Source organism: Trichogramma pretiosum, unplaced genomic scaffold, assembly GCF_000599845.2.
Source record: "Trichogramma pretiosum strain Unisexual culture from Peru unplaced genomic scaffold, Tpre_2.0 scaffold12, whole genome shotgun sequence".
Lineage (NCBI taxonomy): Eukaryota > Metazoa > Arthropoda > Insecta > Hymenoptera > Trichogrammatidae > Trichogramma > Trichogramma pretiosum.
Genome location: NW_019641690.1, coordinates 1240650 through 1268360, shown reverse-complemented (window position 1 = coordinate 1268360; position 27711 = coordinate 1240650). Strand labels below are relative to the sequence as shown.

The 27711-nt window shown below is 41.4% G+C and overlaps 2 protein-coding genes across 7 annotated transcripts in view; both read left to right on the top strand.

The window, feature by feature from the left end:
• LOC106649871 (IQ motif and SEC7 domain-containing protein 1) overlaps positions 1-15117 on the top strand; it is an 83884-nt gene extending 68767 nt beyond the window's left edge. For 4 of the 6 annotated variants that reach the window (XM_023461853.1, XM_014367567.2, XM_014367565.2 and 1 more), the window contains 7 exons: positions 10029-10433; positions 11345-11819; positions 11903-12067; positions 12235-12654; positions 12744-13770; positions 13853-14194; positions 14281-15117. In XM_023461853.1, the coding sequence (XP_023317621.1) occupies positions 10029-10433; positions 11345-11819; positions 11903-12067; positions 12235-12654; positions 12744-13770; positions 13853-14194; positions 14281-14678 (3232 nt within the window). In that variant the 3' untranslated portion in view covers positions 14679-15117. Of the gene's footprint in view, positions 1-4575; positions 5314-10028; positions 10434-10935; positions 11200-11344; positions 11820-11902; positions 12068-12234; positions 12655-12743; positions 13771-13852; positions 14195-14280 lie in introns of those variants that run through there. The other 2 variants (XM_014367566.2, XM_014367569.2) reach the window with 2 other exon arrangements.
• A 2487-nt stretch (positions 15118-17604) lies between these two features.
• LOC106649739 (chromosome transmission fidelity protein 18 homolog) lies at positions 17605-26832 on the top strand. Its single transcript, XM_014367328.2, has 11 exons — positions 17605-17808; positions 17896-18345; positions 18419-18551; positions 18623-18809; positions 18883-19304; positions 19373-19609; positions 19680-20023; positions 20873-21114; positions 23466-23728; positions 23803-24094; positions 26568-26832. The coding sequence occupies exons 1-11, from the start codon at positions 17730-17732 to the stop codon at positions 26808-26810; spliced, it is 2892 nt and encodes a 963-aa protein (XP_014222814.1). The 5' UTR covers positions 17605-17729; the 3' UTR covers positions 26811-26832.
• The last annotated feature ends 879 nt before the right edge of the window (positions 26833-27711 follow it).

Genomic DNA, 27711 nt, shown 5'->3' with positions numbered 1-27711 from the left:
ATGTCCTAGGACTTGCAAATTCCATTTCGTTGGCTCGCTGCGGAGCTGTCGTGGCTCATTAACGAGTCCGCGCAAAGAAGCACGCGCACGTGAGTAGCTTCGCTCAAATTATTGCTTTCAGTTTTTACAGGTCGGATGTCGCATATGTCGCATCATTTATCGGGCTTTATTAGCTGGTCGCGCGGGTGCGGAAGCACTCGACTACTATGCTTGCACTCGTGCAGCAGACTTAATCGAGTTTGAGCGAAGAAAGAGGAAGAATAAGCGAGCCTCTGATATAACATATTCGGCTCGCGCGGCATATTTTCAAGATATTATCACGCTAGAGGGGCTTTTACGTCAATCGCGTGCAAAACGCGCTGTATTGGATTATTACGTCGTTTAATATTTTTAAAAATATACAGTCAAAGTAATCCCTCGACAAGCACTGGAGCACTGTATACCTACGCCGACGTGTATATATGTATAATCTATTGCTACGACCTATAAAAACAAGTATGACAAAGGAGAGAGAGAGAAAAAAAATAACGGAGCTGTAGAGCAGTGCGCATGAAAAAATAGCTCATCAAGCGCGTCGCGAGCGTTGCACAAAGGCCTCCTCCTTCGATCCTCGCGCACAGCAACGAGCGCGCAACATGTACATAATACACATTATTATAAATCCATGGCGAGGCAGACAGTACACGCGTATGTGGCCTTTTGTGCCGATCGCAGTTGCAGCTGGCGTCTCTGCTACCGCGTGTCTTTGCATCGAGCCTCGGCATTTCGAGTCCTCCAGAGAGCCCCTCGTCCTCCCTTCACAAAGGGATCGTTTCTTTATCCGAGCATTGCCCGCGTATACGTACGTATACGCGCTGTCCATTGCGAGGATAACGAGGTTCTTCGTCGCCAGCTCGACATGACTCGAAATAAAAAAGAAAAGGAAGAATCAGAAATCTGGCTCGTGCCAGGGCAGGTGCGCCGAAAAGTATAAGTAAAATCGCGTGGCTCGCTCGCGCGCGCTCTCTCTCTCTCTCTCCTCCAGTCGGTGGAGGGAGGAAAGAGCATCGGACCGGCACGCATCGCGTAACATAGATACTCTCTACCAAAAGGAGAAAGAAGGAGAGAGAGAAAGATACGAGACGAGAAAAACAAAAAGAGAGAACTGATAGGTGCAGCGGCACGTGGCTGTGCAGATGTTTTGGAGCAGGAATCACGCTCCGAGCTGACGCAGGTGCCAACTGCCGCCTGCTGCAGGCTGCTGTATATATACCAATATGTAACACTCGGAACACACCGCTGGCAAGCCGCACGAGCCTCGGCTTCTTTCCTCTTTACTCCGACGGCCTGTACGCGACGATCGGTTTCTACTCGCTTGTACCTCGTCATTCTGTCGATCTCGAGGTATTATTACAGAGACCTTGTGCTGTTAAAAGTGGACCGTCGCCGCTCCATCTTTTGATCGTAATCGTTTTTATTTACTTTTAGCAGTTGCTTTGTAAACATTTTGATAAGTCTGTACAAATATTACTCACACTGCAGCTCTGGTCAAAATTTTCCTTTATCATTGATTAATCTTTAAATCTTTTTATATCATTGTTCTTTTATATTTCCTGGAGACGATGAATAAGTCGGACAATTAATTAGGTTAACTGGGTCGATTGCTTCATAAGTAGATGTTTCATATTCATCGCTCAGCAGCAGCATTCGGTTCGTCGGCGAATGAAAAGAGATTTGAGCATAAAAGAAAGTAGCAAGCATCAGCGAATCAGGCTGAAGGGTTGCAATGGCGTTGAGAGCTACAATACTTATCGTCGAAAGTGAGGAAAGACTTCGTGATGAGCTACCTTTTAATTTAGGCCCTGCTCTACCAGTGCTTTTAATGTTGTTGTTCTTCGTTTATCAAAAGGAACGACGTCTCATTTTTTACTCTGCCGACGATCGATATCATGAACTCTCAAAGAATCGAGTCAAGTGCATTGCACTGTGCACTTGGAATAGGATTGGATCGATAAAGTTGTCGCGCTGTTGAAGCCTGTGATTCGACTTTAATACATTGAAATTCATTTATTTATGAATCATAAGTGCCTTGCGAACTGAAATCTGTTGGTCCACGTTCATTGTTATGCTATTGATTTCGTATAACTTTGCAATCTACTCTTTGGTCCGGTTAAAAAGATACTACATTTATCCGACGCACCCTCGTGAAAAGACAGTTTTTTGTTTTTAATCGATTGAAAGGTACTTATCGAGTACTGGCAGCCACCTGCCAATGTGTCGATAAATAAACACCACATCGCTTTTTGTGTTTTTCTTCTCGATATATTACGTGAGTAACGAAATCCAATCAAGATTCAATAACCGCGAGCTGACTCGCAATGGCCAATACGCATGTAAAATTCGATAGACGTTGTGCAAGCACGAACGCAGGTATTATTCGGTGGCTCCAGTCTCGACCGCAATCGGACGAAATCAATTTCGGACTTTGTTTTCTTTTTTTTTCCTTTTTTTCGCTCAGACTCGTGCGATGCTCGTGGTAGCGGCTTAAATTCATAATGCGTTTCACAGCTTCCGTTTTATTTCCTTTCCCAGCCCGCGTGGATGTAATACGCGCACGGAGGATATAATGCGAGTGTGTTATATGCATATAATGTGGCTTGAATACACGAACGGAAGCTCAGAAATTAGACGGCGTGATTGGAGGGCCCAGGAAACTCGTAGACCTCGCACAATACGCCCCCGAAAGATTGCCTATATATAAATTGTGAATCGTACGAGCAGCACGTTCGCGTTGGCGGTTTATGTAGCGTACGCAGTATTCGGCAGATCAATTGAAACAGGACCTGTCATTTTTTCTCCCTTCTCTCGTTTCTTCTTGCTTGCTCGGCGCGAGCATCGAGTAGCAGCAACAACGAAAGCGGTGAAAACAGCATTCGATATAGTTCGCGCCGAGCATTATACTCGGCTCTGCCGTCAACGCGCAGCTCGTATAGCTATATATATCAATACACAGAGAGAGAAATGCTCGCCGTTTTCACGTCTGGAAACAAATCTTCGAAGAAAAGAACTCGAAATGCGACAGCTCCGTGGGCATCCAAACGTTTATAGCGCAACACGATCAGGAGAAAAACTATCTATCACTGTGTGCGAGAGCTCTATGCTCGATCTCGCCTATGTAATAAATGAAACGAAGAGTGGGTGTGGAACTCTTTTACTTCAATCGGCGCCTACGCGCCAGAATAAACGAATAACTTCATACTCGCTCGTATACTTACGCTATACAGGATACGGAGAAGAAAAATCTGTGTACGAATTAATTTTATTTACCAAAATTAAACGAAGACAAAGACAAGTGAAAATGGGATTAGCGGTCCAAGTCTCGCGTTTGAAATTAGTGGATTACTTTCTATGACGCTATTACTTTATGCGACGCACTCAAGAACAATACGATATAGGTCGCTCGGATAGCGTAGCGTTGTTGTTTTTTTTTTTACCTCGTGATGTTGCGTATTTTCTGCTACTGTTTGCTATTTCTCACGAGTCACGACGACAATTGACGCCTACGTTCAATTGGGGCGCAGGATGTTGTTTTCTTTGCTCAATTTTTGCTATCACTCGTCACTCGTTGCTGCTGCTGCTACTATATAATATGACGACCTCTCGGCAATCGGCTCGCGCGAACCACCGCCACCGCGTAAAGTTGCTCTCACGAGACTCGCCAAAGTAATTTAACGTAATACATCCTCGAACGCGACACTCGAGGCTCGAGCGAATTCGCACGAGAGCCGAGGTACACTCGACGCGCGACAACATTTTTTTTTTTCATCAAATTTCGTTAACGCTACTCGTATACATACGATTATTCGCTTCGACGCTCCTTTTGTCAATCACAGTTATATAGTTTTGCAGAATATGCATGAGGGATTTATCCGCGATGTAAACATCGCAGATTGAATAAAAACCGGACACTCGAGAGCCGGTAGTAGTGCCATAATGCTTGTCGCAATAGCTGCGCTTTCCCCATATAAACTCGTTTAAAAGCTTCCTGCGAGGAAATAAATGTAGCAAAGGCGATCGTATTCGTATCGCAATTAATTATGCATACTCCCACTCGTCATAATAAAGTAGCAACGGCTTGTACAGTATACACAATTCGGCGTGCCCATACATGGATCTTCCTGGCGGCCAACGCACATATACACATTACACACACACACACAAACACGCATGCGATAGTCGCTCATAGACACGCTCTCCCTCCTCGAGATATCCTCCGCACCTATACTTAGGTATAATACGTGCGCTTCATGCCCCAACTTACAAACTGTGAACTGTACAAATGTATACAGAGTATATACACGCTACATGTGCCCGTATACATGTACATAGCAGCTATATAATAGCAGCTTATATACGCGTGGATCATGGAAAGGACGTGCGCGTCGAGCGCCTTATAGCCGCTCGTCTCGATCGCGCATCTGGCGCGTATACGAGTTCGGAGCAGCGCGAGGCGAGCGTGTGTACGAGAAAGAGAGAGAGAGAGAGAGCGAGTTTATGCTGTACGGAGCGCTGCCGACCTAGTCGAACCGATCCTTATGCCTTCTCAGTCCTTCGGCTGCGCTCGAGGAGTTCGCTCGACTTCACGCAGCGTGTATTAGTTGCCCCGCACAGCTCGCGCGACAGCCGGCATGGCTTATACGATCGAGCCCTCGTTGCAATTGCAGCAACAACGCTCCTAGTGTCCTCGTGTTTTCCTCGTTATCTGTTCCCCGGTTTTTCCATTTTCCGCTAACGGTGTGATATACTTTGTGCGATATACTTTCGTTTCGTGTTTTTTTGTGACTTGTGTCAGTTTGCAAAGAAGCGAGCAAAACAAAACAAAGTGAACTTTTTAAAAGTTGAGCGCGAGCCGCAAAATATTGCAGAGCTTCTTACATACAAAGTGGTGAATTGCGATAAAAAGAAGGACAAAAAAGCCGACGTCGTCTTGGCAGAATCGTGCGTGCGTGCTTATACGAGTGTGCAACAATATAGATATATACATAGGCGCAGTGCACTAATGAAGAGGACGGCGTGAGAGCGACGAGAGCGAGAAAGAGCAGAGTTTCCGTTAAAGCGTGTGCAGCAAATCGAGTCAAGCCTGCAGAAAAGCCGCTTTTTTCCACTCCGCAGCTCCGAGCAATAGGCGAATTTAGACAAATTCGTGTTGCTTGCTAGCTCCGACGAGGTAGAAGAGCTGCAAAGAGCGAGCACAAGGAGAAATTACGTCTAGGCACTTAACAGACACAAACGGATCAGCAGGATGATTATCTTCGTGTCGGGATTTTTAGTGGGGTACGTCGAGCGTGAACTTTTCGCTCTTTTTCCTTTCCTTCTTTTCAGCCACGGACAGTCGAGTCGGCGTTGCGTGCTGCTGGCGGATCGTGTACACATGCCCCGCGCACACGACTCTGCCTACACATACACACATACTACTTTAATATATCTATATACAGAGATGCGCTTATTGTTCGGGCGAGGGGGTGGGACCGCAGAGGCCGATCGTCCTCGCGATACTTGCTTGGGGAGCGACTTCGTATTACGTGCTTCCTCGGCGATGATCGCCAAAGCGTGACCACCGCGTCGATTCTCCGCATTTCGCACGCCTCGGCTACTAATAAACACATTGTTATCTTGTACGCATTGATTTACGTTTATAGCTCTCCGCTACTGTCATCTTGCCTCGCATCGCATTATTGTGCGAAACGTTTCTTTTTTGCGCGCGGCTCCTTTTTGCATCACAACGATTCGACTACCTACAATGGACCTCCAACGATCGATGATCGATGCTTCCTTAATAATGTTTACGTTTACCAGCGCTCGTTAGCGAGAAGAACGTGAGGCATCAGGGAATATCGCCGCCCAATTTTCCCAAACGTGCCATCTTTTTCCCTCGATCATATGCACGTGATTCTTCCGAAGATTTGTATAACGCGCCGCACAAGGTGACAATGTCCCTTCCCCCGCTCTCTCTTTTCTTTCCCTGCTTCTCTTTAACGACTCTATTAGCATATACCGACCATTTAGCTTAATAGGTCATCATTTTGAATAGCGCCGCGCCAAAAATTGGGAAAAATTAACAGTTCCCTTAAACGGCCGTTCAACCGATGAATGCCTCCAGTTGAAATTGACTAGGTACATTAATTATTATGACATGAGACACGGTTAAAATCGATTATATTCGTTATCGCGCCGAGCGTTTATATACTGCTTCTACACGGCTGATAGCGGCCTTCGATCTCTCACTCTAGAGTGAACGTTAATAGATTCGTTCATTCTCCTGTACTTAATAATAAAGCCTCAAGAACACACTGTGAGTTATGTTTGTTCGTGCTTATAGAAACTCCATATTTTTTTGCTTCTTTGTCTCCCGGCACGAAATGTTGTGCGATTTTATAAAGAAAAAAAGAAATAATCGGCCAAATACCTCGCCGAAGTTGACCGCGCTCGTACTAGAGGCGATGCGAAGGGAGATTATTTGAATATCAATGGAATAAGCTGATCTTTACATTACGAAATCTCGGATAAAAACTTCTCTTTGTTACATGTAGCGAGTGTTGGTGTTTGGATAAGTTTCGAGTGAGCGCTGAAGCAGCGCAAGACTATAGCCTTAACTTTCAATTAAAAAAAGCCTTGGCGAGGCGTTTAAACTTTCTATCAACAAACAAACTAAAATATTGGCCAATTTTAAAAGTAGCGAGCTAAACTTGAACTTTTGCAGTTGAAAGTTTTGATATAGTTTCTCATATAAACTTACCCAATTTCGCGTGGCTTAACAAAAGGATTCACAATTGTTATGAGAAACTTGGTAATTCTGATAAACAAGAACTCAGTTCGAGCTGCTGATGTTGCGTTCCCATACAAGTGTGAATATAGAAATAGTTATTTGGTCACATGGGGGTAGCTTATGGGTTTTTAGATATGGTTTTCCTACATAGGATATGATGCGTCGCAAGTATGATTCACTACACTTGGAGATGACTCAAGAGAGGGGATCAAATGCCTAACACATATTTAACAGGTCTGCTTACTTTTTTATCGCGTTGCGGTACGTAAATGAGTTAAGGTATATATGCCGTGCTCGCCTCACGAGCAAAGGGGGAAATATCAATGCTGCACCTGGCTTCTCGCCTCGCGATGATCGGGCGTGCGCCAGCTGCTGCCACGCGTCGCGCACCATCCACCTTTTCAGCTATTTGCTTCATTATTATTTTATTTTTTTGCCTCTCGCACTGCCGTAATGTGCTGCGCTTCCTCATTCGCTGGTGTTTTTCTTGCTCTTCTTCGCTCGCCCTAGTCGCTATTTAATGTGCGTAAACTACGCGCCAACGATTGCCGACAGACGCCAACCTCGCACATTCTTTTGTTTTTATACCGGACTGTTGTGCTGCCACCGTATTGTACTCGTCGCCTTTTTTTATTTTCCCTGGACAATAATTTTTGTGCCGAGCTGTTAAAACAATATTATTCATTAGAGTTGAAATAACTTGTAATGATTGAAGAAGCGTCGAGCGCTGCCTCGGAACGCCACACGCTAATGGAAATATGAACTCAAATCCACTCTTTAATCCGTACTTGCATGTTCGCGCGGTGTTTATCTACGCTAATAACAATTTAAAGTGTCTCGCTCGGATTTCGAATGAGTTTTTAGAATCGACAGACCATGTAGCGAGTCGGCGTAATGACAGGGCAAAGCATTCGAGCGAGATCCAAAGGATCGGTATAGATGTATGTATTCAAACGAAGCGAGCATCTAATGATACGACGAACAAGTGAACGCCTGCGAGAGGCAAATCGAGCGTACAAAGTTCTCAGGCGAGCCCGAGAGAGCTGAGCCCTTGTAATGACTCGTCGCCGAGATTGCACCGACCTCGCTTATTACCGGGGCAAAGGAGCATGTACTATGGTGCGCGGCGAGGCAGGTTTTTCGACGATGATCTTGAGTAGGGCAAACGGACAACTGGCAGGAAGCGGAAGTACTGCGAATGCTAGGCTGCTCGATGTCTGAACATTTATTTTTTCCCGCTCACGCATCGTATACGCGTTCACAAATGGGCATGTATAATATTAAAAAGTACGGGAAACGGTTTTACTACGTTGACGAGGCATAAGAACTTAACTCTACGAGCTCACTTTCCGCGCAACGAGATATATCTCGAGCGAAGGATCGAAAATAACAGAGAATCTCACTAACGACTTTGATTGTTTCGCTGCTCCTGTTATTTTTCCCTCGTTTCGAGGTGTCGCTCAAATGATATTATTCTTCAAGCGGCACTTATTAGCATTTTTACACTCGTGCATCTTACTTATACACATACACATATGTATGCGCTATCACGCGAGAAACGAGACGAAGAGGTCGGAGCTCTGTATAGCCGTACAAGATCGATTACGTGTATAATCTATTGAAAAGTTCTCGTGGCACTTTGGCGCACGTATTCTATTCGTTGCCGCTTACGCGACAATTACGTCTTGAGCATGCATTTAAAATGCAACGATCGACCATCTCGACACGCGATATTATATTATTGCATCGGGGCGCCGCAGGCGCAATTCTTACGGACGACGCTGCATGCGACGCAACCGATAAACTGCGCTGCCGCGTGAGGCAATGCAGTCGCGATTCGCTCCTTCACATGATGCTTGTCTTTTGTTCCATTGAGAAAGACTGTACACGTTTCGCTGTTGCTTTCTTGCTATTGGTACACCGCGAGCTCTTCCAGGTGCATACGATAAATACTCCGAACGGTCGATTCCAGTCGAATCATCGCCAATAAGTCAAAGCTTGGAAACGGCGACTGGAGGAAACGAAAACACAACGATTCGAGTCAGTCATGCGTTTCGACCTTCCGAAGTTTTAACTGATCGGCGAGATCGTCACCTCGCCATTGACTCAGGATTACACGGGAGATTTCGGTATGCATTCATGCGCGGATTTAAGCTCGCGTCATTCTGGCGAAATTCAAAAATATATGGCGCGAATTGTCTATATAGAATCGTGCGAACGTTCGGACTTTGCCACGGCGATGACCGATATTCGCGTGGCAGCAGTTGTCTCGTTTCACGGACTCGCGTACTCTTTCCAATCGAAAGTTCAACTCCTATACGTGTGTAGGCATAGGTAATTGTTTTCTTTGAGCTCGAGAGTAATCAACGAAATCGCCGCTCGACACCAAAACTGATATTATAAAGATTGCTTGCCTTTTCAATTGAGATCTGTGTATACACGCGCCGTATAACAGATCAAAGCGTACCGGCGCGCGTCCAAGCAAGACTGGCATTGAATATAAAACACACGAGCTTTCAGTCGCTCACATATTTGACTTGTACTAAATAATACAATATTTGCACGGTGCAAGTCCTAAATACTCGTGATATCATTAGTTCGCGCGCCAAAAATCGACGTCCTACTTGCCGAGCGAAAAAGGGCGCGCAGAGAGAGAGGCCGAACTCGACAAACTCGTTGCCATAAAAAATATAAGTTTTCGTGAGATGCAGCTGGAAAAAGAAATGAAAAAAGCGAGGCATATGCCTTGGCTATATAGTAATACGCGTGTATATAGTCTGCGTAATGATACCAAAGCCGCAAACCCATCATTAGTGCGAATATACGCGCGCAGTAGGCCTTACAAAGAAGGAGACGAAAAATCCCCGAGCGATCGCACACGACGTCCGAGGCATATAATATGGGCAGCAGTGTATACAGGACCCCGAGAGCGAGGTGCATCGCCGTTCGTTTGTATCGAATCGTGCGTTATGCTTCACGATAATACAAAAGTAGGCGTGCACAGATTCGCTGCCAATTGTCATTAATTGCACGGTCTAATGGCCGATGACGAGCCTACCTACCACAAGTCCCACGATAAGATTACCCCAGCTAATAGCAATTTGTAAACGAGTAACGATACGCGCAGCATCGATATACAAATGTACTTTTTAGTATAAAAAAAAATGTTGAATATCGTAATTGCACTTTTGACTAACGATCGACCGTATTTTTCATGTTTTAGCTTTCCACAAAAGATGGACAGACTGGGGCCGGGTAGCAAAGGCAGCGGCCTGTACTCGTCCACGGGCCAGCCCGCCCTGTCGTCGTCGTACATGACGGGCCAGTACATGTACAGCCAGAGCAACTACGCGCACACGCCGTATCCGGGGGTGCAGCCGCAGCACCACCAGCAGTACGTCCAGCACCCGACGAGCTACGTGCCGTCGAGCGTGGTGGGGGCGAGCGTGGCCGCCTCGGTCGAGCCCCAGGCCTACGGCGTCGGCGGCGGCGGCGTCGTCCAGGCCTACGGGGGGCCGCATCATCATCACCAGCAGCTGGGCCCGCAGTCGCCCTATCAGCAGTCCTGCCACAAAAAGTCCTCGGTGCGCAACGGCGACGTCACCAAGCGATGCAGACTTCAAGCGGCGTAAGTATAATATAATAATATCATAGAAAACTCCTTTCTCTATTCGAGCCAACTTTTCTCTCGTACATGTAAAATACTCTTCATGACTAGCCATCGGATTTGCAAAAACGTCGAGTCCCATTGCGACAGTCCTAGGATGATTAGCCATCGTAATTGGGTCGTTGCGCAAGTCGGGTAAATAACATAGAGCAGCAGCTCGCTTTGCCTCGCTGTACATACTTATACATACCTGTGTACAGTCGCGTGTATCTCTGTGTGTGTGTCTAAACAAAATCGCCTATTATGTATAAGCGTGCGTGCGTCGCGGTCGCCGTGTAGAATATGTAATGCGCGCGCGGCTGTTTATAGAGAGAGAGAGAGAGGAGAGTTTCGTAAAGTACGCGATGAAGCGCCGATCAAAGTCCGCTATCATGTTGAAACGGCTCGGCTTATACGCACAGCGCACGTATACGTATGTGTGCGTGCGTGTATAATAGCTTACACGCTCTGTACAAGAAGCAATGACAACAATCCCGCTTGCGCTCGTCTTAATAGCTGATAGCTTCGACAAGGCATATGGCAGCTAGTCTCTCTTGGTCTTTTGATCGATGATTTTTCAAAACCGATGACCGCACGTAAAATCGTTTCGATAATTCGTATAAAAATAGCCGCCGCCGCAGCATATTTTACATATAGCACACAAATAAATAAAGCAAATCATGAAGCGTATTAAGTCCTTCGATTTTGACGTAGCTTCGCTCACGCGCAAGCTTAATTTTTTATTTGGGTACGCGTTCAATAAACGAGTGCATATTGGCTAATCGATCACGATCGACGGAATATCGACTCCGAAGCATTGCCTAAGATCGCTCCTGCGTGTGAATCCAAAGCTGACCGAATTAAAATGTGTGTTCTTGTGTGCATTTTTACAGGTACGAGTTATCGCAAGACTTGCTCGACAAACAGATCGAGATGTTGGAGCGAAAGTACGGCGGCGTGAAGGCGCGCAACGCCGCGCTCACGATTCAGCGGGCCTTCAGACGGTACACCCTGCTGAAGAAGTTCGCCGCCATCACGGCCATGGCCAAGGCCGAGAAGAGACTGAGCCGCAAAATGCAGGAGGAGCAGCAGCAACAGCAGATACATCATCACCAGCAGCAACTGCAGCAGCAGCATCCTCAATTGCAGCACGAGCAGCAGCAGCGTTACCAGCACAGTAGTCAGGTTTACGTGCAATCGCAGCAGCCGCATCATTCGCCGGTCAACAGAGCCGGGCCAACGAGAAGCATGTCGCTCAGGGAGAGACGTCACACCGGTGGGATCGTCCACGTCGACGGCTCGTCCCACGCGATGCCCAGAAGCCAGAGCGGCCGCTGCGATACCCAAATCCCAGCCGTTCATCACCAGGTAAGCTTTCGACCGTGTGCTCGTGACTCGACGATCGACGATCGACTTTGCGATATCTAACGTTCGCTATGAACTTCTTGCAGAATCAGTTGACCAATCACGCAACTGTTCATCATCAACTGGTGAACCACGTCAGACACACGCCGAGCCCTTCGGGACGCCAACAGCAACAAGCTCCGCCGAGTCCTTGCTGGGAATCGAGCTCGCAGGAAAGCGCCAATTCTAGCATGTACTACTACAATCCTCAGGTAACGATCAGACACTTCATATCTCTTCTAACGATTTATTCGAGTAGAGATAATTTTTATCATTAATACGTTTTCTTATAAATTTTGATATAATTGGAAATGAATTGAACTTGAAACACTACGAGTGAATTGCGTAATAAAGAATCAAATTACTTTCGCGAAAACAGGACGCTCTCTGTGGTCTGCGTCAGGACACACCACCCCGAGAAGCGCACCGAGCGACTCCGCCGTGCACGTCGCCCTCGACGGTGCCACTGGCTCAGCAAGCGCTGCAGCAGCAAAACTGGTCGAGCAGCACGTCGCAGCTGAGCAGCGCCTCGAGCGGCCGCACCTCGGTGGGACGCGCCTCCACGGGTTCTTGCTCCGGCAGCAGCAAGAAGGTACCGCCCGAGGTGCCCAAGCGCACTTCCTCCATCAATTCGCGGTCGATCCTGGGCGATCCACGACCTCACCACAACGGACTCAGCAAGAGCGTCGAGAACGGCAGTCTCAGCTCCGTGCAGAGCTCCGGTAGCGATTCCACCAACTGCGAGAGCTCCGAGGGCGACCCGCAACGGGCGTCCCCCGTCTGGAAGCACAAGCCAATGGTAAGTTTTTCCACGACAATCTTAACTGATAAGACGCCGATTGGACTAATGGAGCAAGCCTTTACTCATCGATGCTTTTATAATTACAGTCGAGTTCGCCAGAACATCAGGAGCTAGCGCACGCGAACGATGGTAACGCTATTCTCACCAGTGTCAAAGATATGGGCAGTCACACGCACGCATCGACTTATCAACTACCAATGATGGAGCACGGCGAGGTGATAGTTCAAACCAGCTACAAGGTCTCGGAAACCGTAAGAAAGCGGCAGTACCGCGTGGGCCTGAATCTCTTCAACAAGAAGCCCGAGCGCGGCATCAACTACCTCATTCGACGCGGCTTCCTCGAGAACTCACCCCAGGGCGTGGCACGCTTCCTCATTAGTCGCAAGGGTCTGTCGAAGCAAATGATCGGCGAGTACTTGGGCAACCTGCAGAATCCCTTCAATATGGCCGTGCTCGAGTGCTTCTCGCACGAGCTCGACCTCGCCGGCATGCAGGTGGACGTGGCGCTGCGCAAATTCCAAGGCTACTTCCGCATGCCCGGCGAAGCTCAGAAGATCGAGCGGCTCATGGAAGTTTTCAGTCAGCGCTACTGCCAATGCAATCCCGAAGTCGTGTCGCGACTACGCTCACCGGATACTATTTTTGTCCTTGCTTTTGCCATCATCATGCTCAACACCGATCTTCACACACCGAACCTCAAGCCCGAGCGCCGAATGCGTCTCGACGACTTCATTAAGAATCTGCGAGGTATCGACGACTGCGGAGATATCGACCGCGACATTCTCGTTGGCATTTACGAGCGCGTCAAGGCCAACGAGTTCAAGCCTGGCTCCGATCACGTCACCCAGGTCATGAAAGTTCAGGCTACTATTGTCGGTAAAAAGCCCAACATGGCTCTGCCTCATCGACGCCTTGTGTGCTACTGCAGGCTTTACGAAATACCCGACATTAATAAAAAGGAACGACCGGGTGTACACCAACGTGAGGTATTCCTTTTCAACGATCTTCTTGTTGTTACGAAGATTCTTAGTAAGAAGAAGAGCAGCGTCACCTACACGTTCAGACAGAGTTTCCCACTCTGTGGCATGGTCGTTACCCTTTTCGAAGTTTCTCGTAAGTGTCAATAACTTCCTTTTTTCCCTTTAATAAATTCTTGCTTCTAAAAATAATTAAATTTTTCTAAATTTTCTTTCAGATTATCCATACGGAATTAGACTGTCACAACGCGTAGACAATAAGGTACTAGTCACATTTAATGCTCGAAACGAGCACGACCGCTGCAAATTTGTGGAAGACCTGAGAGAATCTATTAGCGAAATGGACGAAATGGAAACATTGCGAATCGAAAGCGAGTTGGAGAGACAAAAGAGCAGCAGAGGAGCCCGAAGCAGCGCCGAAAATCGTGACTCTGGTGTAGCTGACGTCGAAGTTTGTCCGTGTCCTGGTTCTTGTTCTGAACGCAGTGACGTTATCGAAACTGATTCACAGCTCAAACGATCGGCACTCAGCAACTCCTTACTAGATATTCATGAGCAATGTAAGTTAACATTTTTGTTTCGTGTACAAAAATAATCCTTTACCCATGACGTAATTGTATAATGTTTAAAAATTTCATATTTTTAGTTGCTGGAGAGAAACCTCAACGGAGAGGTAGTGTTGGATCATTGGACAGTGGTATGTCAATTTCGTTTCAATCGACGTCAGCCAGTTCAATGAGTCAAGGTGCTAAAGCAATGGTCACAGTAGCACAGCCAGGATTGGCAGTAGCCAAGGGTGGTATCATTAATATGCATCATCTTCAGCAACAACAGCAGCAAACGCATCCACAGCAACTACAACAACAACAACCACAGCAACAGCAACAGCAACAGCAACAGCCACCATCGTTTCTTGGGGGTCTCTTCAATAAACGGGAGCGTAAACTTTCTCACAGCGAAGAACCGGGCACAACGATAGTCGTAGCTAGTGGTACCAATATCGCGCCTAACAATCCGCCTTATGGACGAACTACCGAAGTCTAAGTTTAATATTCACCAAAAGCTATTGCCCTTCGCGAGTTAGAGCAATCATTTCTAGTCATATAGTTTACTATCATCGATCATGCGAATGCTCGACTCGAACGTAGCCTTCGATTTTGCATAAGCATTTAAGCATTGTTATATTTCGTATTGTATATTTATTATTGTATGTTTTTTTTGTTTATTTTTGTCATGTTCATTTGTAAATGAATTTTTTTATTGTTTATCTTGAACAGTTCCGAGTTTTTTCTACCAATTTTTGTGCATGTCGTATAAAAGAAATGCTGTGGTCTGGCCGGATCCGATCAGGTATTTTTTCTTACAAATCATAACTCACGTCTATAAAAATATTCGTGTTGTGTCGTAATATATTCATGTTTTATCAGTTTTGTTCATTTAAATCCTCTGAATCTCAATAAAATGTATGATGCAGTGCGTTCAACCGAATCTTTTCATGCACTCATTGTGTAGTACATCGCATAAAATAATAATTGAAACAAAGCAATTAAAACATCACATCGTGGAAATTTTAATTGATGCAAGACTCTTCTGGCGGTATTTTGTAGTTTGCAAAGACACAGTCGCGATATTGTCATTAGTTATAATTATAGTTTTATCGAGTTTGCTGGTTTGCAATGTATAAAGTTAAACTTAATAATAAAAAAATGATATATGGTTTGTATGCATATAATGAAATAGCATATTTAATGTGAATGTCAGTTTGTTAATCGAAAAAAGGAGCACGTTATACGGAAGGACTTTGGAATTTTACCAATTTCCATTAATTTTTGTGTCAATTTATATATAAAAATATATATTTAATGTACGTAACACGAAAAGCCGTTCGAGTCACTATATAGGCTAAATGCAGTATTATAGAAATATTGATAGATTCTTGGTTCATGGACCACATTTATTTCGCATTGTATAGTATTTGCATAGCTTTTGCGAAATGTGAATTGATGTAGTTAGTTCGAGTTAAGGTGTTGTCTTAGATAAGCCAACCAATGCTGTGACTCGTCGGTAATTCAAATAAAAGAATCGTGAAAAATTTTGATTAATTATAATTATGATGAGAATGTAATTAAGATAAGTACGATCTGTTATCTTGTATCTATAAAATTTGCAGGCGCAAATATATAAAAATATCAACAAGCGAAAAGTAGCCTGTTTTCGAAAGACATTTTCTTTCTTTGGCGAGAATTTGTCCGTAATTCAAGATCATTTTTCTAGAACTCTACAAGATCTTATCGTATTGTAAATACTACGTATTATTGTAATACAACATAAATAATAACATATAATAAATTTGAAACATTTTAAATGTGTTTTAATTTCATTAATTTAAAGCAAAACTTGTTCCTTAATGATTCTAATATTTATTTCACTAGTAGAAATGGTTCTCATTCAAGTTTGTAAAGATAAAGTATAAAGAAAAAAACATGAATCTTTCAGTAATATTGCATGTATTTTTGTTTACTTTTTTGGAAAATATAGTAGTCTCTAATATTCGTGGGTCATAAAATCCGTTTACGATTTATACAAGAAAGGAGTTCATCAACGTATCTTATCTATTTCCGGACAGAGAACCATGTTTTTAGCGTACGGAAATAATAAAAATCAAAACTCGCTGTCAATCCATTTTTGATTGCGTAGAATCAATAAATACGATTCTTTGTTATTAATGATTATATGTTTTTAAAGAATATTTACATATTTTTCTTTTAATGCATTTCTATTTTTCACAACAATGTACCTTCATGCACCGAGGCGATGTGAGCATTGAGACTACCCTTTCGAGTGAATGTTTTTCCGCAAATATTACGTACATTTGTGGTAACATTGTGCCTGAAATCAACATGGATTTTTAGATAAAACCTTCGTGAAAATGCCTTGCCGTGTGTATTATCTAAGTAGATGATATTTTGATGCGCCGATTGATTAGTGCCTATTCAAGTGACTCTTTCGTTTAAAATTCTTCCCGCATATTTCACATGCATAACTTTCATCATTATGAGCCTAATATCGATGTCGAACTTTTCTGTAATTTTTTTTCGACTCTTTCACAGTCGAAATGCAAATTCAATTTGCAGTTCATCGTTAAATTCTCTTTCAAGTTTATTGTATTACAAGTTATATATAAATAAATACGATAATAAATCATTTCAGGATTATTTCCAATACAATAAGAGGCACATTGCTAGGCTCCTCTTTCACCCAAGAATATTTTGAAACCAGGATTCAAAATCACTTCAAATTTTTGTTAGTAATTTACGTTAAATTTTTGTTAGTAATTTTAGTGAGTACTGAGAGCTGCGTTCGTTTTTGTTTTATGTACGTGTGTCGCGTGCATGACTTCCATGCTGCGTTGCTCGGCTCGCAGTGTTTTTGCCACGCTTGCCATGATATCGATAACATTTTGTATCTCATATCTAATTTCTAACAGGTAAACATTTTGTTATCAATGATGCATTATAATTTAAAAATGAGATATTAACAAATTATTTTATGGTGTGCAAAATGCACTGAGAAAGAATTTAATACCATAAAACGACATAAGTAAATCTTGAGTTTAGCTAGTTCAGCACTTTTTAGTCAACAATATTACCGAGTCATAAATGGTATTGAACGTCAAAGAGAAGATTATGCTTCACCTTCACTTTGGTAAAATCTTCGATGCTTCCGTTATTTTTGAACATGATACTTAAATTGTAAATTAAATTATTCATTTTATATTTAATCTTTTATTGTTGATAATAAAATTTTTTAAAAATTTGCATCTGTTTTCAATTCTCTTGAGCAAAAAACATCAATGACTATTGTCAATAATTTTTACAAATATATATGTCATAATTACATGGTATACTATGTATTGGTATAATTAGTATAGAGACACATGAGATCTGCAGTTGCAAGCATTCGCCGGCCAAATAGCAGAATTCGCGGGAAAGTAATGAAAAACAAACCTGTTGAAACGTGCGAACTTAACGTTCTAGTCTAGTTTGTGAAAATAGTGCAAGGTGTAAGAATAATAGTAATTTTTTATAATTCATCATGGATGAATTTCCTAATCCAGAAGATGAATATGAGTTGATGTATGCTGAAGAACTCGAAGTACTACGAGAAATCGAAGGTAAACATTGGTATTCTAACCTGTACGATATTGAAACTTCAAATGTCAAATTTTGTTTTCCTAAAATCGAAAATTAAATTCTTTCAGAAGCTGAAGCGAAAAAATCAACAACTCAATCTACACCACAATCGGAAATTAATCAACAAATACAAAATCAAAAAAGCCAAACAGTAACTACAGGAAAAAATGTGACAATTGATTCACAACAAGGGTCAACACAGTTGACGCAACAAGGATCAACTAATAATCATAATGGTACTAAAGATCCTGTGGTAAAAAATTTATTTGGAACTAAAAGTAATGGTTTACAATCTACCACTGTGGTTAACGGTAGTTCATCCAATGCATCTACATCTTTTGATCCTGTGGTAAAAAATTTATTTGGAACTAAAAGTAATGGTTCACAATCTACCACTGTTGTTATCGGTAGTTCATCCAATGCATCTACATCTTTTGACAATTCAAAAAAGAGATCTATTAATCAAATTGAATGCGATATCCCATCAACATCAAAGGGAATTATTGATTTGGATAGTGGTAAACAAATATTGAAAGTTATGTATAATATTTTATTATTATAGAAATGTATTCACTGCTCAATGTTTTACAGATATTTATGGTTCACACGATAGAAAAAAACCACGATGGGACCAACCTGAAGAAGTAATGAAATTAATTCTTGAAAGAAGAAATAACTTACATAGGAAAGACTCAAAAAATGGTGGAAATACATCAAGAAAAAAGTAAGAAGTGACATTGAGTTATATTTAACAAAATATTAATCATTAACTTGATATTATTTTACTATTTTCAGAAAAGTAAACTCTATAACAAAAAGAGTTCCTATGCATAATTTTGTTGCAGTCACCCGTTATACTGATGGAGAACGATTTTATGTGAAAGTCTGTGATCGAAGCATGCAATCTATTAAAGTTGATCGTTCAAAATCAAAAAATTTGTTTAAATCATTCTCTCAGTTGAAGGAAGAAGCAGAAAATATTGTAAGTATTTTCTTGAAGCAAAACACAATTAATATGTGTATGTTCATTTAACTAATTTTTTTTTTTTTTATAGTTAGAAAAAAATAGAGAAAAAGCATTATTAAAACCATTAGTTTCTGCTCGCAAAGAAAATTCTAGTAATCAATTATGGGTGGATAAATATAAACCAACACGATACTTGGAGCTACTATCAGATGAATCTGTCAATAGATCATTGCTTTATTGGCTGAAATTATGGGACAAAGTTGTTTTTGATAAAGATACTATAATACGTCCAAATAAACCAGCACCTGTTACCAAATTTAAAAATAAATTTAAAAAAGAAGATCTTGTTCCTGATCTAGATAAAAACGGTTTTCCAACTCAGAGAATAGCTCTACTTACTGGGCCTCCTGGATTAGGTAAAACTACATTAGCTCATATATCAGCAAGGCATGCTGGATACAGTATAGTTGAATTAAATGCTAGTGATGACAGAGGTCCTGAAGCATTCAGGTAAATAATTTTGCATAAATTATTCTCAGATTTTTCCCTTTTATATTAGTAAAAATTACAATTAATAGGGAAGCTTTGCTCTCATCAACTCAAATGAAAGCTGTCATTGATGAGGAAAAAAGACCAAACTGCTTAGTACTGGATGAAATTGATGGGGCTCCTGCAGCTTCAATAGAGTTACTTTTAAAATTTATTCATGGTAAATTGGCTCCAAAAGGAAAAAAAGATAAAGTTGTTAAAAATAACCTTGGATGCAAACGACCGATTATTTGTATTTGCAATGATTTATATGCACCATCTTTGAGGTATTAATTAATATTTTCATCTAGCCTGAATAAAAGCATTACCATTAATAATAATTTTTTTTTATTACAGACCGTTGAGACAAATGGCCTTAGTGTTAAATGTACCTGAGATAAGTTCATCAAATTTAGTTGAACGCTTGAGCGAAATCGTACGCAAAGAAGGTTTAAGTATCGATGGAAGATTATTATTGGAGTTGGTCCATAAATCGGGTTGCGATATTAGAGCTTGTCTCGGTATATTACAGTACACAGGAGGTAGATCGAATATGCTCAAAGATCTTACTCTTGGCCTCAAAGAAACACGTAAGGGTTTGTTCGATTGTTGGAAAGAACTAATGCGTATACCAACAGATCGACGCGGATCTCTACCCGATTCCGAAAGAGCGAAAAAAGTCATGACGATTGTACATCAAGGTATGATAATTATACTTTTTTTTTAAACATAAAATTTACATTAACCCTTTAACGCCCGAAGTGACCATTTTTGGACAACATTTATAGCGATGAATTACACCGAACGTTCTCAGCCAAAATCAAAAATCAAAAATAAAACCGAAAGTTCAAGAATTTTTAACTCAATAACCATCAACTTTACGAGAAAAAGTTATAGAACAAAAAGGGTTTATAATTGATTAAAGAACACGCCTGATTTTTTTCAGAATTTTTTGGAACGATTTTTGGATTTTTGAAGAAATGGTGTTATCCAGAAATCCAAAAATCGCTCCAAAAATTCTGAAAAAATTCAGGCATGTTCTTTGATCAATTATAAACACTCTTTATTCTACAACTTTTTCTCGTAAAGTTGATGGTTATCGAGTTAAAAATTGTCGAAATCATTTTATGACATACAGGTCTTCGAGAGCCGAATTTATGATCGCCATTTTGAATTTCGTCATTATAACTGTTTTACAATAAAATATACATGCTATTGATCAAATTTATATGCGTGAGACCCACGAGGGAACCTTCTTTCCGTGTTGAAATTTGAGTTGAACAAGATTTTTTTCTCGAAATTTCATGTTTTTTTTTACAAAATTGTTTATAACTTTTTATTGAATAATTTTTTTTTCATTTTGACCCCGGATTCCAAAAGTACATTAAATTTTACGTGAGAAATGATGTCTGAAAAGTTTTTTTAAACAATTTTTAGTCGGTGTAATTCATCGCTATAAATGTTGTCCAAAAATGGTCACTTCGGGCGTTAAAGGGTTAAAAAAGTAAACCAATCAGAGATATAAAACGAGTAAAATATCTACATTCTAGGCGAGTCCGAAAGATTGGCGCAGGGTATATTTCACAACTATCCAAACAACTGTAGAAGTAAGCTCTCAACTGTATCAAAATCTTTGGATTGGTTCGAATACTATGACATCATGAATAGAGCAGTTATGGAACATCAGAGTTGGATGCTGATGCCATACACGAATTTTGCGTTCATTGCGTGGCATTTGGGTTTAGCGAGCCCTCAGATGCCCAAGATTTCTTTTCCATCAACCACATTCGAGGTATGATAAAAGAAACAACGGTCTAAAAAGTGTAAAGTTTAAAAAGGCAGCAATTTATGCCATTTCAGAGAGTGTAAGAGTATAAGTAATGGTACAGTAGTAGGGGCAGTGACAGGGGCAGGGTTAAAGCGCGCGGGCGAGTCGCGACACACGTTATTTATGGCCAAAGTTGCTACAGCTGCAAGCGAGCAAAGCGCAATAATGTTAATGGGTCCGTAACAATAGTAACAACAGTCGCAGCAGCAGTAGCAGCAGTTTGCGCGGGTTAACGCTAACGAAACAACGCGACGTGGACGTGCTTTTTGATTTATCAGAGCGCGCTAATTAGAAAGACTAATAATTAATGCTAGCCAAGCGCATTGCACTAATTATCCACAGTGATGGCTGAGAAGAGGGAACGAGAGCGAGAGAGAGAGGAAGGCTTTTAAGGAATGAGACTGCTGCCTGATAATAATATTCGAAAACGAAACAGAGCACAGCAGCAGCGAGTGCCCGACTCTAAGCCTGCTGAGTGCGCCCCGTGTGTTTGCGCTCGTTCTATTATATACACGTAGACGTAGAACGCAGATTCAGGTACTCTGTATCTAGTGGTACTTGTGCTATTCTCTTCCCCCCTCGCCCCCGCGCATAATCACGCGTGAAGAGGCTGCGCGCGGCTGTATGCGTTATAGCTCGTGTAGGCTAATTTCACAAATAATTGCACCGAGCTCGCATTCGCGCGCTACTTTTACGCGTGGAAGGTTTTCCCTGCCACGTGTATTTCCAAGCGAGGCTTGAGCGATACAAAAAATTAGACGAATCTCGTCTGCCGTGTCATTCTATATAGCTGCGAGTGTACGCCTGTGCCTCCCTTGGCCGAGGTTACACAGACGGGCTATTCGTCGGCTTGTTTTTATCGCCCTAATGAGAGACTGAATTATTCATCGCAGTGAGTGTGGCATCAGAAACCTTTTCGTATGTTCTCGCACTAACAGATCGCGCGTAGCCTACTGCGGCTACGTTGGAGTCCTTCCGCGGCTTAATGATCGTCGCATTCGTTCACCCTTGCCATGTCTCGAACGTCTAAGTTCTTCTATTCATTGGGGAATATTCGAGGGAAAGAATTTTCGGTAACGTTTTTTGTTTGTGCATAACGATATTAACTAGTCTGAGAACCCTCTTTTCTTAGAAATTCCTGGAAAGATTTTTCGATCTGTACAAAATGTCGAACCGTTCATTGACAATTGGGCCAAATGTGCTTTGTTTTCAGTAAACTGATTCAGTACAATGTGTAAAATAAAATTAAGAACTTTCGACAATCAATGATTCAATTGTGACTTTAAGTCTTACAACGATCATTTCTTGGCCCTTTTTTATTCAAAATAGAATGAGTGATTAAATGATAATTGTATGCTTTCCGTCACTTAAAATTGAACAAAAATTACAAAATCGTAGGTAATAGCGCGTTAATATTGAATGTAAACTTCTGCACATTTTTAAAGACTTGATACCCAACCCTGAAAATTTTTTCATAATAAAGCCTGCCAGAGCTTTAAAATTACTGAGTCTTATTCATTTCGCGATCCGTCAATGTCCTTTATATTGGACTACGAGTGCATGAGTAAACTAACAAAAAATGCATTAGCTTCACGAATGAAAAAGTTATACGACGGTTTTTTCGTGAAGAGCTCGCTTCACTCGTGTTTACACTGCCTTTTCATCAGCTTACACAGCAGGATTGTTTATTTTAGCATCGTGCACTTGTGTAAGTAGCAGAGAATGTGCGCGTGTAGCGAGCTTTATTGAAATATTGCAGCTCCGTATCTACGTTATAAGCTTGAATCAACTCATTTTACATTTTTGGTGCAGTCTTTGCGTCTTATGACAGAATTTAGAGAACGAGGTTGAAAATAAAAGCGTTTAAATCGCACCCTTGTAACTCAACGAAGATTAATCGTTGACTTTTGCATTTTTCATGCCCGTATTCGTTTCAAATGCAGGGCCCTTTTCTTACTCGAAACCGCTTTTTTATCATTTTGGCCTCGACTTTTATTTCGACGCACACATTCACACACGCCTCGTCAAGGCTTCTTCTCGTGATTTTTAACTAACTTGACGGTCCATTTTCTCATCTCATTCAGAGAACCCTGAAAAGACTCGTTAGTTTAAGATAAAGACGCCGTGATATCACTGAATATACCTTCAATTTCTGATCAGAGACTTTTTTTATAAAATTGTTAATGCAACTTAACTGAGTAAATCATTGCCACGTTTAAAAAACGAAGACTATTTGTTGAAAAATGATCACGTAACGATATAAGTAGTTACTTCAGATGAGATTGAAAATACTCATGCTAAAATATAATTTTCAGGTTAATCAAAAAATTGAACGAAATCAAGCTGTACTTTCATTGATAAAAAAGAAAAGTAAACTCGACAAAAATGCACTTGTAACAGAGGTTTTGCCGTATCTGCCAGACCTACTGTGTCCTCAACTACGTTCCGTGAATGCGCAGCTTTACTCAAATAAAGAAAAAGAAGAACTGAGGCGTTTGGTTGATACAATGTTGGATTTCGGTCTTACATTTACTCAAATAAAAAAACCTGAAGGTGGTTACCAATATTATCTTGATCCGTGAGTATTTTCTGGGCATTTTTTTAAATATCGAATTTCTTGTATGTGTACTAAAATACTTTACATTATTTTAGAAATATATGGGACATAGGCGTATTCCCTCAGTGCAATTCTCACAAATCATTGTCTCACGCTGTCAAACAGATTGTTATTCAAGAATTGGAAGTTACAAGATTGCAGCGAGCTGCCATTGCCAGTGGCGAACCAACGAACCAAAATCCGTCAGCCCAAAAATCAATGGAAAGTGGATCAAAATCCGGTGCATCTAAGTCTGGATCTGCTTCGCAAGCTTCTCAATCGAGCGATAATGTTCCGAGTCATTTAAGAACACTTAATCCAGTGCAAATTGAACCAACTGCTGAAAAGGTACGTGATGAATAGTTCATTCGTGAAATCGAAACCATTTCAAATAAACTCCCGTTTATTATATCTTATCAGATATTTTATCAGAGTAAAAGCTTTAAATCAAGAATGAAGTTAGGTAAAATTCAATCTTAACTTTTTTATTGACTTTTGTCATAGTGATATGTGTGTGCCACAAACGACTAAATGTTCATTCGACCATAAAATCCTATTTGAACTTTCATCGATAATCATTGGCTACGAAACTAGTGTAGAATTTCTTCAAGATTAGTTTGGGCGATACATTTTTTGTCATCCACGCGCTCGGGGGGTGCTTATTTTTCTTAATACTAATTCAAAACTCTATTCTTTAGTACACGCGAAAGCGATAGGATTCATAAGTGCGAGTCTCGCCTTACCTTTTTTTCAAACGCGAATGCTCGAAACTCATCACGAGCCAATGAAAGAAAAATTATCAGCACCGTGACATCCGCAGGTATAAAAAGCTCTTTTTACACAGAAGAAGAAAAAAGTTTAAATACTACAGGCATTTTCACTTAAGCAAAGGAAAAAGTCAAAGCCCTTGGCAGCTATCGATGAATACGAAAATAAGGAGACTGGCTCGGAGATAGTAGCGGCGGGAAAAGCGGACAAAAGCAGGCACTATCAGTTTTGTCACGGGTTGGCGGAGTGGGCGCGCACAAAGAAGCTAGTCATCGTCGCGAGAGGAGCTCGCCAGGTCTCTTATTTGCGAGAATGTAACCAGCCTAACTAAATGGCGGGAGCTCATTATTCGGTCTTGGTCGTTGGCAGAATAAAAAGAGTACATTTATAAGGAGAGCTCGCTGACGCGTGTGTGTATATACTGCACATATTGCACGCACACACAGGCATATGTGCGTCGTAGCAGCGAGATGGGGTGAATGAGGCGAAGCTGCTTCGTATCCGCAAGGCTATTATAACCGCTCAAGCGAATCTCTATTAAAACGTGTTTGCACTAGCTTAGGGGTTGACTCAAGCAGTAGAGGCAGCAGCAGCAGCAGCAGCAGCAGCAGCGCTTCCACTACTCTCTTTCGCTCGCTTTACTTATATATACCCAAGCCTCTTGTATGTGCAGTAGTTTAGTAAGCGCGTGTACATGTGTACGCGTATGCATGCAAGCACATAGAGCCAACTATGCGGAGTAGGGACTGGGAAACAGCGTCGAGTAATGCCTATCTAATTGTCGCGTGTATGAATAGTGAATCCCGAGGTACTCGAGGCCACGAGCCAGATCCCTTACGGTGCAACGCTTTACACAGAGGGGATGCGCGTTATCGTGCAGCTAGAGGGAGAGGGAGTGAGTGCGCAAGAGCGAGAGAGAGAGAGAGAACGAGCCCATATGAGCTAATTTATATTATGATAGCCCGACCTCTCCAAGGGGGAATATAATACCCCTATTGCAAGCTCTTCTCAAAGCCCCTCCTCCCTGAGTTGGCGCGCAGCGAGCCCAAGTTTGCTTCTACTTACATCGGCGCCCATTACGCGCTCTCTCTCTCTGTCTCGACTGATGCCCCCCCGCACCACCGCGCTAGCCCGCCGCACCGAGCTTTTGCCCAAGTATACGCAAGTCGATTATCGATGCTACCGTAAGAAGACGCCAATGATCGAGTTAATTCGTTTTATGGAGCAGACAAAGACGCTGACGCGCTTCCGGATGTTGCCGCTCGTTCCGCAATAAGTGCGCCACGCGACCCGGCTTCCTAATAGCTGGGGCGGTGTCTTCGCTAAATTCCCAACATGAGATTCCAAGATCGAATCGAGCCAAAGTATCTAGTCATCGGGATTTATGGCCTGCTTTTGTTCTCTCTCTAGTCTGGATTAATGACGCTCGACGGACACCTTGAGTCGCTTGTCCCCGTATAGCTGAGAACCGGATACTCAGCCGCTGGCCATCGAGTACTATCTCGCTTCAATAAGGCAGTACAATGAAAAACTGCTTCCCAAATAGCTTCTGCCGATTTTTCTCTTGTATACATTACACGTACATTGTATCCTGGGATGATGCATCAAAATTCCCGACATCTCAAACGCTTAATGACGCAAACGCTCAGCTTATAGTAACGCGTTACTTCACTCAATTTACTTCATATCTCTAAAGATTTATTCGTTCAAACAAGAATATAAAATTAATGTATCATGCACGATAATGATTTTATTATTCTTTTAGTATTCATTTAACTTTTTCGAAAATTTCATTTCTCGCCAAGAATTATAAAAAGATTGAAAGTTGTAATTCTTTACTCTGTATAATGTGGATTTATCAAAATGTTTGTAATTATGCATTGAAAAAAAGCCTCAAACTATTCACTTGTGGCAAATAGTGTATATGAATCATAATATAAGTCGAGAAATTGTAGGAATATATTGAATCGTTTTTTCATACATAAATTAAATACAACGTGCAATCGCTTCATTTTATGAATTTGATCAAGTATTAATAAATTAAATATTTCAGAAATGTCGAAACTTTTTCCGTGCCTTTCAACAAGCTGGACAAGAAAAGTTGAAAGCAAAACAAGCCAAAGAAAAAGAACTGGGAATCGTTAGTTCAGAGAAAATTTCAATGGCAGAACAAGAAAAGCAGAATTTAAAGGATAAAATGCAGTTGTTTAGGACCGATATAACTTATATTTTTAAAGAAGGTTACAGCAATGCTGTAAGAAGAACCGTGCTTATGAAAGATCTATTGAAAAAATAATTTTCATAATGTAAATACAATAGATATTAACAACAAATGTAAATCGAAATCAATTTTGATATAAATAAATAAGAAAATATTGTTAAAATCACTTGTTTTATTTAACTAAATTAAGTTTACGTAAATTTAGATCATAGTTCATATCGAAACAGATACACGGAAGATTTTATCGTGTCTGGCATTGGGTATAAACATAATCTATAAACTGTAGTGTTTAATCAATGTATGATGATATAATGGAGGGGTATTTGTTTGATTTACTGCAATTAAGCCAATTAAGTTGAATATTGCACCTTACTATAGATGCTACATTCATATTTAATACATAAATTGAGCGCACCAAGAGGAAATGTGCTTAAATTGATTATTCTCTATCGAACATGGATCATGTTTTATGCATATAGAATAATACGCAAACGGCTTGCATCTCTCAAAATTTATCCTATCTTTCAAACGAATGATTGATTAATTTTTCAAATTCGAATAGAATTTTATTCGTGCAAAACTTGCACGCTTTTACTAATTTTATACTGATTCAGATTTCACTAAAATTAATACAATTATCTCTTAGATGCATGAAGTAACATAATAATTCAATCTAAAAATATAAAACATATAAGCATACAATAAAAATCTAAACGTAGATATCTAGAGATGAAAAAGGAATTGATTCAAAAGTTTCCACTTACTTAACAACTTTGTCTGCAACCTACAACAACGTCCAATAGAGCCTACATAATAAATTAAATTCGTTTTCAATTTATATTTACACGTACATATTTACATGGCTCAAGATACAATTAATTTTTTTTATGAATACTCTGATACTCTGTTTTTGAGCTTTGCTAAATTAACAATACAATTGAAATAAATTCAAGAAGCTTTAAAGTAATTGTCTTTT